The sequence below is a fragment of the Nomascus leucogenys genome, chromosome 6 (assembly GCF_006542625.1).
Source record: "Nomascus leucogenys isolate Asia chromosome 6, Asia_NLE_v1, whole genome shotgun sequence".
Taxonomy (NCBI): domain Eukaryota; kingdom Metazoa; phylum Chordata; class Mammalia; order Primates; family Hylobatidae; genus Nomascus; species Nomascus leucogenys.
The window spans coordinates 15,907,330-15,925,220 of record NC_044386.1 but is presented as its reverse complement, the minus strand read 5'-3'; the positions used below and the strand labels follow the sequence as shown (position 1 = coordinate 15,925,220).

The window sequence follows — 17,891 nt, the reverse complement described above, 5'->3', positions numbered from 1 at the left end:
CCCAGCTAATTTTTGTATTTTTAGTAGAGACGGGGTTTCACCATGTTGGCCAGGTTGGTCTCAGTCTCTTGACCTCGTGATTCGCCTGCCTTGACCTCCGAAAGTGCTGGGATTACACGAGTGAGCCACCGTGCCCGGCTGAAAGTTGTTTTTATGTTTTATGAAAAGTTTTACTTACAGGCATTGGCTTGTTGTCATCATTTTTTCTTAGTGTCTGCGTAGACATCTGGTTGTTCGGCATCTCAGGACATTTCTAGACCGTACTATTGACATTTTGGGTAGTATTGGGTATTACTTTGATGTTTGGCAGCATTCCTGGCCTGTGCCCATTTAATGCCAGGTAGCACCGTTCTCCTCTCCCCCAAATTCTAACAACCAAAAATCTTTCCAGGTGTTGTCAAGTGTCCCCGGCAGTGGCAGGGGCAGGGAGGAGATTGAGAACCTCTACTCTAGAAGAAAAGCCCAGCTAGTGTGAGAGGAAGATGCCGTGCTTGAGAATACTCTGTATGTCATCTATCGATTAGGGTTTTGTTTTTTTTTTTTTTTTCCATTTTAATTTCCCTTCAGTTGGAAAAGTTAGGTTTTAAGACTGGGGGCTCCTAATGACTTGTAATAAAAGAAATCTGTATATAAGCCCCTTCTCCAAGTTATGTTTTCAGTCGTATTGATCAGTTTCCTTTGTTCTGCCCCCACGCCAATCCAGTTTACCATGTCACCAGTGGTTCGTACTTCTAGAACAGGAACAGTTTGTTCTCAGGTATCATTTTATCCAAGTGGATTTCTTGTCTGTTAATCCTCCATGTTTTGCTCATTCCTTACCTCCTTTTCCATGGTTTATACTCCATTAAAGTAACTCAGTTTATTCCAACTTGTGATTTTTAGAAAAACATCCTGTTACAGTATTGTGGCTCTTGTTTCTTTCAGGAAAAGTTCCATAAAAATAACTGCCCCCCGCCCCCAGCTGGGCGCGGTGGCTCACGCCTGTAATCCCAACAGTTTGGGAGGCCGAGGCGGGCGGATCACGAGGTCAGGAGATCAAGACCATCCTGGCTAACACGGGGAAACCCCATCTCTACTAAAAATACAAAAAATTAGTGGGGCGTGGTGGCAGGCGCCTGTAGTCCCAGCTACTCGGGAGGCTGAGGCAGGAGAATGGCGTGAACCCTGGAGGCGGAGTTTGCAGTGAGCCGAGATCTCGCCATTGCACTCTAGCCTGGGCGACAGAGTGAGACTCCATCTCAAAAAAGAAAAAAAAAAAAAAAAAAATCCCCCCTCCCACCCCACTTTTTTTTTTCTTCCCCCCCAAGATGGAGTCTTGCCCTGTCATCCAGACTGGAGTGCAGCAGTGCCATCTGGGCTCACCACATCTGCCCCCCGGGTTCAAGTGATTCTTATGCCTCAGCCTCTTGATTAGCTAGGATTACCGTCATGCGCCACCATGCCTGGCTAATTTTTGTGTTTTTAGTAGAGACGGCATTTCACCACGTTGGCCAGGCTGGTCTTGAACTCCTGGCCTCAAGTGTTTTTCTTGCCTCAGCCTCCCAAAGTGCTGGGATTACAGACGTGAGCTACTGAGCCCAGCCAGTAATCCCATTCTTTAAACTTAGAGTTTTCTTTCCTGCTGTATACCTTGCATGACTAATACCCTGCTAATTGTTGCACATAGAGGTGACTTTTGATAGTTCAGGAATCTCTCTTAAGAAATTCTTCAGTAAGATTGTAGGTCTCATTAATCCTTTGAAATCTTTCCAAATTAAATCAGGTGTTCACTCACCCAATAATGTATTAAGACACTAGAACGCAGGGCGCTGGTTCTGTTCTCACCTCCTTAGGGTTTCCCCTTTAATGTTAATCCATCAGGCTGCCCCCGAATACCTGATGTAATTATAACCCCCAGGTACTCCTTAGTCCACCCTGACCTTCATTACGTTTCATGGACTCCATCACCACCTGTGATACTATCTATTCACTTGTGTATTTGTTTTTTATTTTCTTCCCTTGAATTGGAATGTAAGCTCAATCCCCAATGCCTAGAACACACCAGCCAAACGGTGTTTAAAAATTTGCTTGAATGAGTGATTTTCTAAATTTCCAAAATTTTTTCCTCATGGGAATTATTTGCTTGACTTGTTTTTTTTTTTTTCCAACTTTTAAGTTTAATTTGTCACGTAGGTAAACGTGTGCCGTGGTGGCTTGCTGCACATGCCATCCCATCACCTAGGTCTTAAGCCCAGCATCCATTAGCTATTCTTCCTGATGCTCTCCCCAAATTTCTAAATGTATCTGATCCTTATTTAGCACCTTCTGAATGCCAGACAATGTTCTAAGATCTTTACAAACTTGAACCCACTTCTGAATGGATGGTTATCCTTGCTTTTCCTCCACAAATACATTTTTCTCTACTATTCTCTCTCTTTTTTTTAATACTCATTGTTTTGAGCAGCTGCAATCCTATATCTTGATGTAATTTTTTTTTTTTTTCTGTTCCTAGCCTTCTGTTTTATTCACGTAACTATTGTCTCCCATCATGATTCTGTCTTCCTGTGGTCCTGAGAAGGAATGGTTCTAGTTCTCTTGATTTTTCCACCCCTGGAATGGGCATACGTAACATGCTCCTGAAAATAGGAGGAAAGGAGCCGGGCGTGGTGGCTCACGCCTGTAATCCCAGGACTTTGGGAGGCTGAGGCAGGTGGATCATGAGCTCAGGAGATCGAGACCATCCTGGCTAACACAGTGAAACCCAGTCTCTACTAAAAATACAAAAAAATAGCCAGGTGTGGTGGTGGGCGCCTGTAGTCCCAGCTACTCGGGAGGCTGAGGCAGGAGAATGGTGTAAACCCGGGAGGTGGAGGTTGCAGTGAGCCGAGATCACGCCACTGCACTCCAGCCTGGGCGACAGAGCGAGACTCTGTCTCAAAAAAAAAAAAAAGAAAATAGGAGGAAAGGAAGTCAAATGAATGAAGGTGGAGAACTCTAGTTTACAGGTTATAGCCCTGTTTTTCAGTGATGGTTTCCAGCTCTGAACTGTTCACTTGTGCTATACATTGTCTTGCTGTTCCTGGTGCATCAAAAAAGACAATGAAATGTGTGCATAGGATGTAAACATTAAGTCATTTTATATATATACCTTATATAGATATTTTATACATATATATACATACACATACAAAACATCTTATATGTTATACATTATACATATACAAAACATCTTATATATATTATACATATATGTATATAAACATCTTACATAATATATTAAGATATAAGGTATCTTAAGATATAAGATCTTATATAATATATATGTTTTAAATGTATAGATGTATGATATATAATATATAAGATGTTTTATATATGTAAAATACATATGATAATATATGACATATAAGATGTTTTATATATGTGTGAAATATATACCATACACATTACATATAATATGTATGTGTATATTACATATATGTAAAATGTAATTAGTGTCTATGTTTTGTAGTGTCTTAAGTATTATGTATGATTATTTCCAGAAAGCAGAGTATGTATCAATATAAATAAAAGTGGCCGGGCGCGGTGGCTCACGCCTGTAATCCCAGCACTTTGGGAGGCCGAGGCGGGCGGATCACGAGGTCAGGAGATTGAGACCATCCTGGCTAACACGGTGAAACCCCGTCTCTACTAAAAAATACAAAAAAATTAGCCGGGCGAGGTGGCGGGCACCTGTAGTCCCAGCTACGCGGGAGGCTGAGGCAGGAGAATGGCGTGAACCCCGGGGGACGGAGCCTGCAGTGAGCCGAGATCGCGCCACTGCACTCCAGCCTGGGTGAAACAGCGAGACTCCTTCTCAAAAAAAAAAAAAAAATAAAAAAAAATATATAAAAAAAAAAAAAAATAAAAATGCTAATATTCTAAATCTTCAAAATCTGGATTTCTCAGTATACCTAAACTGACAGTTGGTAGAAGCTGTTTGTTTTCACGTTGAGAAGGACTTGCTAGCGGTGAGTTTGCAGGGGCTGGAGAGGGAGATAGTTGTGCTGGCTTCAGTGCCCTGTCTTCTTGCTTAGAAGAAAATTTGGGAAGGGAATTCAAGTTGTGCTGGCAGGAGCCTTGAGCCAGCAGAGTGAGATGAGACCTCAGGTGTGTGCCGGGAGCTGGCAGGTGGCATGGGCCCTTCTTTATACTACTTGGTTGGCCGGGAGCTGACCAGCAGGCAAGTTCTGTTTCTGCCCCACCCTGCTTGGCACTTTCTTTGGAAGACGCAAGTACCTGTCTGGTTGTAGCTCTTCTGAAAATGTGCCTGGATTGGCATCATGGGGATGTGGCGTGCTGGGGGAAGGCAGGGTGTTCTAGCTGTTTAACTTCTGGGAATTTCTAGGTTGCCCCAAGGCTGCTTTGACTCTGGCCTAAGTTTCTGTTTCTTAACTTTCTTCCAGGGTGTTGATGACTTAAAGCGAAGGGTCTGCGTATTTCTTCACTCTTGAATGTCCTTGTGCCTTCGTTAACATCTTGTTGTTCTGGGTGCGAAGCGCTTCTACCCTGCTCCCTAGGTGGCCCCAGGCCTCTGCCAGCCCTATGGGGCTCATGTGGCAGGGTTGGCCACCTTACCATGAGATGGGGCCACCAGGACTGTCTCCTTTCCTGGTGGATGTCTGAGCCTAGGAAGCAGCTGGGGACAGTGGCTTTTCTTCATAAGAGACGGGTGGGCCCCTACCTTGGCCTCAAGCAGTTTCTCAGGACTGGCTTGACCAACTCTTGTGATTCATGTGGCAGAAATGCTACTGCTGAAGTTGTAATTTTTCTCTAGAAAAATGAAACATGCCATTTGTCATGGCTCATGAAAACCATTGGATTGGTACTTTTGCATTTCTTAGTGTGTCATTCTCCTTTGCAATAACATACCATTTGTTGCCATGTAGGCAGCCAGTCAGTATCTAAAAATAGCCTCTCCAATAAAAACATTCCACACATATGATTGCAGAAAATTGTTTTGTGTGCACACATGCACATGCTAGTGTGTGCGTGTCTGAAGGTTGAGCACTTTTCATGTTATTTAACATCCTTTTTAAAAAAAATCTCTTGATGTTTTTATTTTACTTAAAGGAGGATTGTAATCCAAGTATTTAAAAACTACCAACTGTAGTAAACGAGTAAATGCGGAGTGGACCTCCGCAATCAAACGATTTTGTTATTGCTTGAGTTTGTAAAGCTGGTCAAGCTTTGGTCAACAGATGGAGCTTAATGTGATGTGGTTAATCCTGAACCAAATCACTTAGGACGAAGAGCACTGAGTAGACATTAGAAATCCATGCAAATTCAGCAATCTGACGGTACCAGAGTCACCTTATGCACATGCTACAATATGTCTGTAGCGCTCGTTGCTGTTTTTGGAATTTTAAAGAAGATGGGTTCTTGAGCAAACAAAAAAACTAATTTTATTTTAAATCAGAGTGCATTTGTTCTGCCAAGAGAGTACACAAATGCTATATATCCTGGTTGAAAGGGAATATTGTCCAAGGAGATGTTCTAAATATTCCTGTGATGATGCGTTCCAGTCTTCGAAAAGATACATAGACTAGTCAATATGAATGTATATCATAAAGTACTTAAACTAATAATTAAATGGAATAACTATTATAAAGCTTTGAAATTATATGATTCAATATGAAAGATTATATAGGGAAACCAAATTACTTTCTAAAACTTAGAAAGTTTCTTAATTATTACTGATTTATATCAAACGGAGAAATAATGCAGAGAAGTGAACTATAAGTTTATAATTTCTGTGACTCCCAAAAGACGGTTCATACTTGAACTAATATCTTTTAGGAACATCTAATAGCAACGGTCAAAATAACTGCTTCTTTTAGAAATATATGGGTGACAGCTGGGCTCTGTGGCTCATGCCTGTAATCCCAGCACTTTTGGGGGCCCAAGAGGTGGATTGCTTGAGCCCAGGGGTTAGAGACCAGCCTGGGCAACATGACAAAACCCTGTATCTAAAAAAAAAAAAAAAAAAAAAAAAAAAATGCAAAAATTAGCTGGCTGGTGGCACATGCCTGTAGTCCCAGCTACTCAGGAGGCTGAAGTGTGAGGATCACTTGAGCCTCAGAGGTGGAGGCTGCAGTGAGCTTTAATCATGCCGTGGCACTCCAGCCCGGGTGACAGAGTGAAATCATGCCTCAAAACAACAACAACAACAACAAAGATACACACACACACACACACACACACACACACAGAGGGATAGGTGACATAAAATGAAAACGATTTTTGCAATATATTTTTTATTGTCCAATTTAGAATCTTTTTCCTGAAATTATACCAAGATTGTATTGTCAGTTTGGGAAACTTGTGTGAAAAATCACTTACTGCTGATAACGAAATAATTGAATTCCTCTCCTTCCCTCAGGTATTCACTTACAAGCAGAGCACAATTACCCACCAGAAGGTGACTGCTATGCACCCCATGAACGAGGAGGGTGTGGATGACATGGCGTCCTTGACAGAGCTCCATGGCGGCTCCATCATGTATAACTTATTCCAGCGGTATAAGAGAAATCAAATATATGTAAGTTCCACTTGTAATTCCTTTAAAAAGATCCTCACGTTTGAGTGAATGCTTATTTTTGTTTTCAGAGAGCTAAGATCACACCACTGCATTCCAACCTGGCGACAGCAAGACTGCATCTCAAAAAAAAAAAAAAAAAAAAGAAAAGAAAAATCAGCCTTAAAATGAATAGTAGGTGCTAATTGAAACCCAAGGCATGCTTAATATTCAGGTTCTTCCAATTTATCTACCCTTAGACTGAGAAAGGAGCTGGGAAAGAGAAAGAATTAGATATTTATGGGTTTAAACTACTAAATTTTCCTCAGTTAAAAAAAAAAGTGTATTTGCCTTTTTTTTTTTTTTTTTTTTTTTTTTGAGACAGTCTCGCTTTGTCACCAGGCTGGAGTGTGGAGTGCAGTGGCGCAATCTTGGCTCACTGCAGGCTCCGCCTCCTGGGTTCAAGTGATTCTCCTGCCTCAGCCTCCTGAGTAGCTGGGACTACAGGTGTGCGCTACCACGCCCAGCTAATTTTTCTATTTTTAGTAGAGACGAGGTCACCACGTTGGCCAGGATGGTCTCGATCTCCTGACCCTGAGATCGGCCTGCCTCGGCCTCCCAAAGTCCTGGGATTACAAGCATGAGCCACTGTGCCCGGCTCTTTTTTTTTTTTTTTACACTGTGAAAGTGTCATTTTTGTCAGATCGACCTAATGTTTGCCAAATGTTTTCAAACAGCCCTGTCCAGAGAAATTCAATCATGCTGTAGTCCTCTGACTTGCTGAGCTAGCTTGTCCTCAGTCTTTAGATTAAAATATTTTCCATATGTTCAGAAGAGGTAATGTTTATACATGTTGGCACGAAAATGGCGATGCATTCTGTGTTTTGCATGAGCTGGCATAATGTGCATTTATTTCTCTGTTCCTTGTAGATGACCAGTGAACTACCTCTTTCCCATAGAATACCACTACATAGGTATCCACGTGACTGCTGCACTGTGCGTGTGTTATTATTAAATATTTGACACTGTCGCGTAACTATTTGTTTACATAGCAGTTTCTTTGCTAGGTTTCTCAAGGACTTATTTTGTCTTCCTGGAGCCAAGGACACTGCCAGGCACCTGGTAGTTGTGCAATAAATGTTTATAAAATACATGCCATTCGTATTACAAATAGTCTTATAGTTCATAAAATGTGAACCTGGATTTTACAATCTTTTATTGGTGTATGTCTCTTGTAGGTGCCGATAGGTTGAACGTACCTAATCCAAAAACTCCAAATCCACAATGCTTCAAAATTGAAGACATTTTGCATGCTGGTGTGATGCTGAAAGGAAATGCTCATTGGGAATATTTTGGATTTTGAATTTAACTTAAATTATCCTTAACCAGTACATAGTATGCAAATATTCCAAAATCCAAAAAATATTGAAATCCACAACACTTTTTGTCCCAGGCATTTCACAGAAGGGGATGCTCAATCTATATTTTGAAACTCATACTTTGCTGTTGTTAGAGAAAAAACACAAGGTTTTTTTTTTTTTTCTTTTTGTAATGGTGTCTTGCTGTGTTGCCCAGGCTAGACTCAAACTCCTGAGCTAAAGTGATCCTCCTGCCATAGCCTCCTGAGTACCTGGGATTACAGGCACGTGCTGGCATGCCCACCTAGACACAAGTTGTTATTGTACCTTTTCAATAGTCAAGAAAAAGTAAGTAAATTAGAAGGAAAAAAAAACTACACAAGGGGTTTAAAAGGCAGACCCTTTTAAAAAGTTTTTTATTTATTTTCCTCTTTTCATGATAATGTTGTTAAACCTGATAGCTAAATTGCCAATAAATACTATGAATAAGATCTTGGTCTTGGAATAAGGTCATATTCTTCCTAAGGGGAAACCCGCAGGATTTTTATGCATCCAATTTGCAGTTCAGTTCAGGTAATTATGCCATTGTAGACCTTCTGTTTGAGGCTTGCAAAATTGTATATTATCCATAAAGTAGCCACCATGATTTTTTTTTTTTTTTTTGAGAGAGGGAGTCTTGCTCTGTCCCCCAGGCTGGAGTGCAGTGGCGCGATCTCGGCTCACTGCAAGCTCTGCCTCCCGGGTTCACGCCATTCTCCTGCCTCAGCCTCCCGAGTAGCTGGGACTACAGGCACCCGCCACCACACCCGGCTAGTTTTTTTTTTGTATTTTTAGTAGAGACGGGGTTTCACCATGTTAGCAGGATGGTCTTGATCTCCTGACCTCATGATCCGCCAGCCTCGGCCTCCCAAAGTGCTGGGATTACAGGCTTGAGCTTCCGCGCCTGGCCGCCACCATGATTTTTTAAAATTATCATTGAAGCCATTTACCAGAGATGGCAGCGTCTGTTGGACTCCGCTCGCATCGAGACAAGACCGCCATCTGTCAGAACAGCCACTGCTTCTCCACATTTGATCCTGGCTCGGAGCAATGCCTGTCTATATCTTTAAAAGAGAAAAAAAATGAAACAACTTGAATTGTTCCAGAGATGTTGCATTCATTTTCTGTTGTTGGATAACCAATTATCATAAGTGTACCAACTTAAAAGAACAAAGCGGCCAGGTGCGGTGGGTCACACCTGTAATCCCAGCACTTTGGGAGGCCGGGGGGGGGGGGTGGGGGGGGGTGGATCACGAGGTCAGGAGATCGAGACCATCCTGGCTAACATGATGAAACCCCGTCTCTACTAAAAAAAAAAGTACAAAAAATTATCTGGGCGTGGTGGCGGGCACCTGTAGTCCCAGCTACTCGGGAGGCTGAGGCAGGAAAATGGCGTGAGCCCGGGAGGCGGAGCTTGCAGTGAGCCGAGATCGTGCCACTGCACTCCAGCCTGGGCAACAGAGCGAGACTCCGTCTCAGGGAAAAAAAAAAAGAACAAAGCTACTTGCCCTCTTACAGTTCTGTAGGTCGAAAGTCCCATAGGTCTCACCAGCAGAAATCAAGGTGTCAGCAGGGCTGCGTCTCTTTCCAGAGGCTCTAGGGGAGGATCCATTTCCTGCTCATTGTGGCTGTTGGCTGAATTCAGTTACTTGCAGTTGGACGACTGAGGTCCTTGTTTTCTTGCTGACTGTCACATGAGGGCTGTTCCCAGCTTCCAGAGGCCGCTCACATTCCCTGGTCTCCTGATCTGTGGCTCCCTTTCTTCATCTTCAGTGCCAGTAACCATGTTTTGCTTCCCTCTCGTGGCTTCAGATATTTCCTCCTTCTCCTCCACTGTCTTCTTTCTCTCTCTCTGACTGCAGCCAAGAAAGGCTGTCTGCTTTTAAGGCCTCACGTGATTAGATGGGGCCTCCCTGGATGATCTCCCCATCTCAGGCTTCATAACCGTAATCACCTGTGCAGAGCCCCTTTGCCATGTGACATTATCTAGTCACAGGCTCTGGGATGAGTGTGGATGGATGTCTTTGCGGGAGGAGCCATTATTCTGCCCACCATAGGTGTCCTCCTTTTTTTGTTGTTTTTTTTTTGTTTTTTAGAGACAGGGTCTCACTTTGTCACCTGGGCTGGAATGCAGTGACATGATCACTGTTCACTGCAGCCTCTAACTAACTCCTGGGCTCAAGTGATTCTCTCGCCTGAGTATATATATAGTACTACAGTATATAATATATAGGACTATAGGTGTGAGCCACTGCACTTGGTTAATTTTTAAGTTTTTTTATTTTTATTTTTTTAATTTATAAAACATTGCTATGTTGCACAGGCTGGTCTTGAACTCCTGGGCTCAAGTGATCCTCCTGCCTGGGCCTTCCAACGTGTTGGGATGACAGGCATGAACCTCCGCATTCAGCCAGGTACTCTCCTTTGAGTCATATCATTGAGGAGGGACTCCTGTGGCATTTTCCCCCTGCTGGCGTCTGGATGTTTCATTATTTGTTGACTTTCTGTTCTGAGCTGGCAGGTTCCGTGGGTTGCTAGCAAGTGGCTCATCGCCAGGTAGAGAGGCTGCCATTCTTTGCTAAGGAGTACTGTTAGCTTTTTCTCCTTGGGGACTGATCTTTTTATCTGAGAACTTTTGTCAGAAACCAGGAAATTTTTTTTTTCTTGTAGCTTTTGGCGTCTTCTATTGAAATGGGGTAGAAAGTGATAAAAAAAATAAAAGCACCCAGAATAAGTTAGAGTTGATCCCCCCCTTCCTTCACTAACCTCCTCTTTGGCTCTGTATTGATAATTGAATCTTTCTGAACACCAGTTTTTTTTTTTTTTTTTTTTTTTTTTTTTTTTTTTTTTTTATTTAATTGAATCTTTCTGAACACCAGTTTTTAAAATTAACGTGTTTTCAAAGGTCAGATATTATAATCCCTCTAACAGGGATGTTTTAAAGTAAAAGAAGTGAAAGCTCTGGGAACTTTAACCTTTGTACCTTTCTCTCCATCTTAGCCATCCCATAGCAACAAGTGTTTATTTAGAAAGTTCTTGCCTTGAACTTGGCTCCATTTTAAGGGGGATTTGGAAGAAGTTTACAGCATCATCCCTAGCCTCAAAGCTTGCAATTTAGTGGGGAGATAACACCAAGGCCAGCTCACAGCACATGGCCTTGGATAGCTGAAGGCCTGTCATTGAGGGTTATGTGAGGATGACACAGGCTTGGATTTGACTGTGCTTATGAAGCCCCTGAACCTTACCGCTGGGCCCTTTAGCTATTCCTGTGGGTGCATCTCTGTCCCAGGCTTGTCCTTGAGGGGACAGAGGCCGTACCGAGTTTGATGCCAGTGTCTGTAGGTCTGGACTGTGTTGTTTAAGCTGCAGTGCCTGGGTTAGAGCCCCTCTGCACTGGCTGTAACTGCCTGTGCAGCAGCCCCGCCTTCTGTGCCCCTGCTCGGTTCTCTTCCTGGAACTCCCAGGCTCTTCCTGCCTGAGACTTCCCCTCGCCAACCTTATCCTTCCTCTGGCCACTTCGAGACTAGAGCCCTGCTGAGCTCCCAGGTCCCTGCCAGGGGCCCCAGGTTTCCACCTTGAACCTCTTGGCTATGGGTTTGCTGCCTGGAGGGGAGGGAGTTGGCTCTCTCCTGATTGCCCCCTTCCTTGGAGAGGGTCTGATGAGGGCCTAGACTTCTTCATCTCCTGCCACTGCCTGCTAAGACCTGGCGAGGACAAATACCCGCTAAGGAGAGGAGGAGCAGGGTATGTGTTTGTGGTACAGTGACGTAACCTATGCATGGCTTAGGAAGCCCTGTGGAGGTGGTGGTGGTGGTGACACTACAAAGGCATGAGATGAATCAGGGTTTGGTAGAAAGCCTGGCATGGTGGCTCATGCCTGTAATCCCAGCCCTTTAGGAGGCTGAGGCGGGAGGATCGCTTGAGCCCATGAGTTCAAGACAAGCCTGGACAATTTGGCGAAGTCCCATCTCTACAAAAGATTGCAAAAATTAGCCAGCCGTGGTGGCGTGCCCCTGTAGTCCCTTCTACTCAGGAAGCTGAGGTGGGAGGATTGCCTGAGCCGGGGAGGTTGAGGCAGCAGTGAGCCGAGATTGTGTCACTGTACTCCAGCCTGGGCAACAGAGCAAGACCCTGTCTCAACAAAAGAAAAAAAAAAGAATTGATGAGAAGGAAAGGCCAGTGAACACCATACGTGAAGATGGAGAGATGAGAGCGAGTTTGATGTGGCCTCACTGCAGCGGGAGAAGGCTGCCTTTGCTCATGGAATCAGATGCTTGCTAGGGAATGTGCAGAAATTAGGTGGGGTGGGCAGCCTGGGGTTAGAAGCCTTAAACCATTGGTTCCCCACCTAGGATGATTCTGCCCTGGGGACATTTTGTAATATCTAAAAGACATTTTTGGTCTCATAGCTATGGTCAAGTGATGCTACTGGCATTTACTGAGTAGAGACCAGGGATGCTGAGAAGCGTATCGGAGTGCCTGGGGCAGCCCCAGAGTCATCTGGCCTAAGATGTCAGTGGTGCCAGAACATCCCTTCCCCACTTATAGCTCACCTGGAAAGTTTGGGGCTGATGGTACACAGACCCCACTATATTTGTTAAAGTTTTCTTTTTTCTTTCTTTTCTTTTCTTTTTGTTTTTTTTTTTTTTGAGACGAAGTCTTGCTCTTTCACCCAGGCTAGAGTACAGTGGTGCCATGTCGGCTCACTGCAACCTCCACCTCCCGGGTTCAAGCAATTCTCCTGCTTCAGTCTCCTGAGTAGCTGGGATTACAGGCATCCGCCACCACACCCGGCTAATTTTTGTATTTTTTTGTAGATACAGGGTTTCACCACGTTGGCCAGGCTGGTCTCGAACTGACCTCGGGAGATCCGCCCACCTTGGCCTCCCAAAGTGTTGGGATTACAGACGTGAGCCACTACGCCTGGCCTTTATTTTGTTTTAGAGACAGGATCCCGCTCTGTCACCCAGGCTGGAGTGCAATGGTGCAATCATAGTTCTTTGCAGCCTTGACCTCCCAGGTCAGCCTCTAGAGCAGCTGGGACTACAGGCATGCACCACCACGCCCGGCTAATTTTTAAATTTTTGTCAAGACTGGGATCTTGCTGTGTTGTGCAGGCTGATCTTGAACTCTTGACCTCAAGCCATCCTCCCACCTTGACCTCCCAAAGTGCTGGGATTTATAGGCATGAGCCACCACACCCAGTCTGTTTAAAGTTTTCTGAAAGGATAATTTCTCTAAGAAAAATTTGAGAAGATTTAAGAGGGAAGTGATACGGCTGAGAGACGGGAAAGGACAGATGGGCTGAGAGCGTGTTGCAGTAATTCAGTGGGGAAGGGCTGAGGGTTTTAGACCAGGGTAGAGATGGGAGAAGAGTCATGGGGACTGTGGGGAGAGAGGTGAAGGAAGAGGCTGCATGTCACTGTCTCCCGGTCTTGTCAAGTGCTGTGGCTGTGAAAACGTGGCACTTACTGTCCTGGAAGCTCCTGAGCAGAGTGAGAACAAGTGTTTTTTAGGTGCCTGTCTTCTGTCTTCCTGTGCTGTCTGGCCCTGGATCATCTCAAATTATTATGTACCCAGCATCTAAGCACAGTGTTGACAAGAGCAGGAGAGGTTTCTGTTGTACCGAAGACAAGCTCAGTGGCCAGAGTGGAAGGACTGCCAGGTTCCGAGGCGTGGCAGTTTTGTTTCCTGCTGAATGGAAGAGGAGAAGCACGTTCTTCTCATTATAGGGATTGTGGAGCTCCGGGTCAGTTGTGTGGAGGAGACTCCTCTCCCAGTCTCTAAGGAATGGCTCAAAACCACATCACGGGGAGAGCTGCAGGGAACTTCAGCGGTCGCCTGCAATTATGGTGTTGAGGCTGGCTCCAGAGGAAGCTCTTCCCTGTTCCACCCAGCCTTTCGGTTAGTTTGTTGGTCTTGCCGAACAAACAGCGCAGAGATCAGAATCAAAGGAGCCAATTTTAAGAACTGGGGCTGTTTCTAAAGATAAATGCTTCTGTAAGCACGAACTATGCTTCACAGCTAATGTATTTTTAGATGTTTCAAAAATATCCTCATTTGGTTAGGTGGCATTCCACCCCGAATCTGCAAATGTGTTTGATGTTGCTTCTGAATTAACTTTGAAGCCTGCATCTGTCAGTCAAAATGTGTTAGCAGGCATCAGCCAGAGAATGGCCTGTTGATTTTAGCAGCCGGTTGAACCGAGTTCACCTGCACAGAAGTAACGGCCTGCTTGCCATGTGAAGGCTGGGCGTACCCTGCCTTGGAGTGGACTGGACTGTTTGGGAATCTTGCAAATTGAAATCTGTGTTTCATTTTCTTGAGTTGAGTCTTTCCAAGGTAGACTTGGTTGGCCTGTTTCCATCCCTTTCCAAGGCTCGAGTCAAGTAACAGTGCGCCTCTCATGGAGGCAGCGTGGCCTGAAGGCCGCGTGGTTGGTTGGTTAGCACTGTCTTGGCATTGGGGTGCTCTTGGGACAGATGAACACAGTGCAGTTTGTCAGGACTTTCTGGGGTTTTTTTGGCTTTTTTTTTCTTTCACATGAAATGAAGACTCGTAGCCAAAAGATGATTGTAACCATCTGTCTGACTCTATGTATTTTAAAACTTTACCAAACATTTATGCTCCGGAGCGGCCGCTTCCACATCAGCACATGAGAGTAGCAATTTGAAACTTGTTTTTTTGTGATTTTTTTTTTTCTTCCTTGTCTGTCTTTGGGTTTAGATTCCTTTCAAGGCTGGACGCGGTGGCTCATGCCTGTAATCCCAGCACTTTGGGAGGCTGAGGCAGGCGGATCACAAGGTCAGGAGTTTGAGATCAGCCTGGCCAACATGGTGAAACCCCATCTCTACTAAAAATACAAAAATCAGCCGGACGTGGTGGCAGGTGCCTGTAATCCCAGCTACTCAGGAGGCTGAGGCAGGAGAATCGCTTGAACCTGGGAGGAGGAGATTGCAGTGAGCCGAGATTGTGCCACCGCACTCCAGCCTATGCAATAGAGTGAGACTGTCTCAAAAATAATAATAATAAAAAAGATACATTCCTTTCAATCAGGAGAGAATTTTAGTCAGAAATTCACTCAGGTGAAATGGAAATGCCAGCCTCTACCTTGAACACCTTGACTTCAGTTAACAACTTGTCTCTTGTGATGGTTTAATTTTCAACAAACTTGAATGCTTCACGATTTTTAAAAAATCGTTTCTAAGTGTCTATTTTTTATTTTTATTTACTATTATTTAGACCTCACTCTTTCGCCCAGGCTGGAGTGTAGTGGTGCGATCATAGCTCACCACAGCCTCCAACTTCTGGGCTCAAGCAGTCCTCCTACCTCAGCTTCCCAGGTGCATGCCACCACACCCAGCTAATTTTTTGTATTTTTAAAATTTTTTGTAGAGATGGAGGCTTGTGTTGCTCAGGCTGGTCTCAAATTTCTGGCCTCAAGCAATCCTCCCACCTGGGCTTCCTAAAGTGCTGGGATTACAGGCATGAGTCACTACACCTGGCTGAAATGTTTCTAATTGTTTAATTGGACAACGTCAGACAATTTGGTTATGTAGAAGGTAGTGGGCATAAAGCACTAGAAAACAGTTAAAACATGAATTTATTTGGTGGATTGGTGGTGAAATCATGTGTCCTCAGCATATCGATGCCGATGCTGCCCTGCCTGGGTACCAGGCTCTGTGTTAGGCTCCAAGGATGCAGAATGACTGGCTTACAGGAGTGGCTTGTTGAAAGATTGAATAAATGAAAGGCACCTAACTGGTTAGTGAATATAGACACAGGCAAACCATGAACAATAGCTCAGGGTGACAATGGGTGTGATAAAAATACATGGGAACACAAAGAAGGAGCGTCACAACAAGGAGGGGGTGAGAGGGTCAGAAAATGATTCCTCGCTGAGGTGCTATTAATAGTTGGCCTGAGTTTTGAGCATATGTAGAGGAATTTGGCCAAGAAGGAGGGTAGCTGTCCTGGCAGCAGATCATCATGTGGAAAGACAGGAAATAGCGTGATGCGTTGTTATTTAATAACCAGCGCAGGACATTCTAGATGCCAGAACAAAGGTTGCATGCTGCTGGCTCGCAAGGCGGTCGAGAGCAGTGGAGGAAGGAATGGCTCTGTGCAACTCAGTGAGCTTGAACGGACTCATGAAAGCTGTAGGGGATAACTTTAAGCATGCGTTTTGGGGAGGCGTCACTTGGCCACAGGGTGGTGGATGAGAAAGGAGGGGCTTCCAGTTAGGAGGGGTTAGTGTGTGAGATACCAAGAGGTAGATGCTAAGTGTTTAACTGGGTTTGGGGGCCAAGTAAGCTGAATTTCTGTAGGATTACTGGATTACTCATTTGGGAAGGCTGTGGTGCCATTTGTCAAGTTGTAACTATGTGTGAAGTAACAGGTGTTTGGGGGAGATTAGCCATGTCTGTTGAGTTTGAGCCAGTGGACCACTGAACATATGGATCTGTAACTTACAGCTGAAGTTGCACTCAAGATAAAGATTTAGGAAGTAAGTCACTGCCATATTTGGCCGAGGTGTTTGAGAGAGAAGGAAAGCAGGGGGATGGTGAGTACGAAATAAATCTGGATAATGGAGCTCACTTCTTAACAATTCTTCCCTTTAGCTGCCATAGCATGGACCTTAAATAACCCATTTCCCCAGTGCATTTCAAATTGTATCTTCTACATCCAGCTTTTCAGGACTACATGACGAAAAGCATTGTGGTTTTATTTTCATTAACAATAGCGATGATACGTACCTCTGATTTATGTAGCACATAGCGGTCATGTGGGCTAACAGAGGAGCCCTTGTTGTTACTGATCAGAATCTTAGTCCCAGGGGAGTGAAGCAGTGCCAGGGGAGGTTCTTCAGGACTGTGGACTTGGTGTCTTCTGACTTGACCAAACCATGCTGTTTAGATGAGTTATTCTGCATTGGGATTGTGACGTCCAAACTGGGTACCTTGGTCTCTATAAGCACCCTGTATGAGGCCACTGAGTCAGTTTAAGTTTTCTCAGTTATAGTTGATTTTTTTTTTTTCTTTTTTTGAGACGGAGTCTCGCTGTGTCGCCCAGGCTGGAGTGCAGTGGCATGATCTTGGCTCACTGCAAGCTCCTCCTCCTGGGTTCATGCCATTCTCCTGTGTCAGCCTCCCGAGTAGCTGGGACTACAGGCACCTGCCACCGCGCCCAGCTAATTTTTTTATATTTTTAGTAGAGATAGGGTTTCACTGTGTTAACCAGGATGGTCTCGATCTCCTGACCTTGTGATCCGCCCGCCTCCACCTCCCAAAATGCTGGGATCACAGGTGTGAGCTGCCGCACCCGGCCTTTTTTTTGGAGGTAGAGTCTCACTCTGTGGCCCAGGCTGGAGTGCAGTGGTGTGATCTCAGTTCACTGCAACCTCTGGCTCACTGCAACCTCCACCTCCTGATTCTTCTACCTCAGCATCCCCAGTAGCTGGGATTACAGGCGCCCGCCACCATGCCCAGCTAATATTTTTTTTAATTGTAATAGAGATGGGGTTTTGCCATGTTGGCCAGGCTGGTCTCGAACTCCTGACCTCAAATGACCCACCTGCCTCAGCCTCCCAAAGTGCTGGGATTATAGGCGTGATCCACTGCACCTGGCCAGTTACACTTAATTAAAAAAAAAAAATTATTGGCTGTATTTAAGATATACAACATGATGTTTTGATATACATATGCATGCTGAAGTCAAATGATACTTGATTTTTTGGGGGGTGTGAAATTTGATACTAGGTGTTATACCCTTAGCCCTTTTGAAAACCTTGACTAGGTAGATTTTGGATTGAAGAAATGAAGTGAGCTTCTCCCAACATTTTTAAGCAATTTGTGCTGCAGCTGTTCCAAATTATTAAAATGGGCAAGGGAATGTATTTTGGGGGTGAGTTATGTGGAAATTTTCTGACAAGAAAATGTTTTTATGTGCTTCAAAATAGAATG

General features: G+C 44.4%; 1 protein-coding gene across 1 annotated transcript in view; it reads left to right on the top strand.

Annotated features, from left to right (window-relative positions):
- The window catches only part of MYO10 (myosin X), a 274,349-nt gene that overhangs the window by 110,405 nt on the left and 146,053 nt on the right, over positions 1–17,891 (top strand). Inside the window, exon 3 of the mRNA XM_003263177.3 lies at positions 6,398–6,556. Coding sequence (XP_003263225.3) covers positions 6,398–6,556 — 159 coding nt within the window. The remainder of the gene's footprint in view (positions 1–6,397; positions 6,557–17,891) is intronic.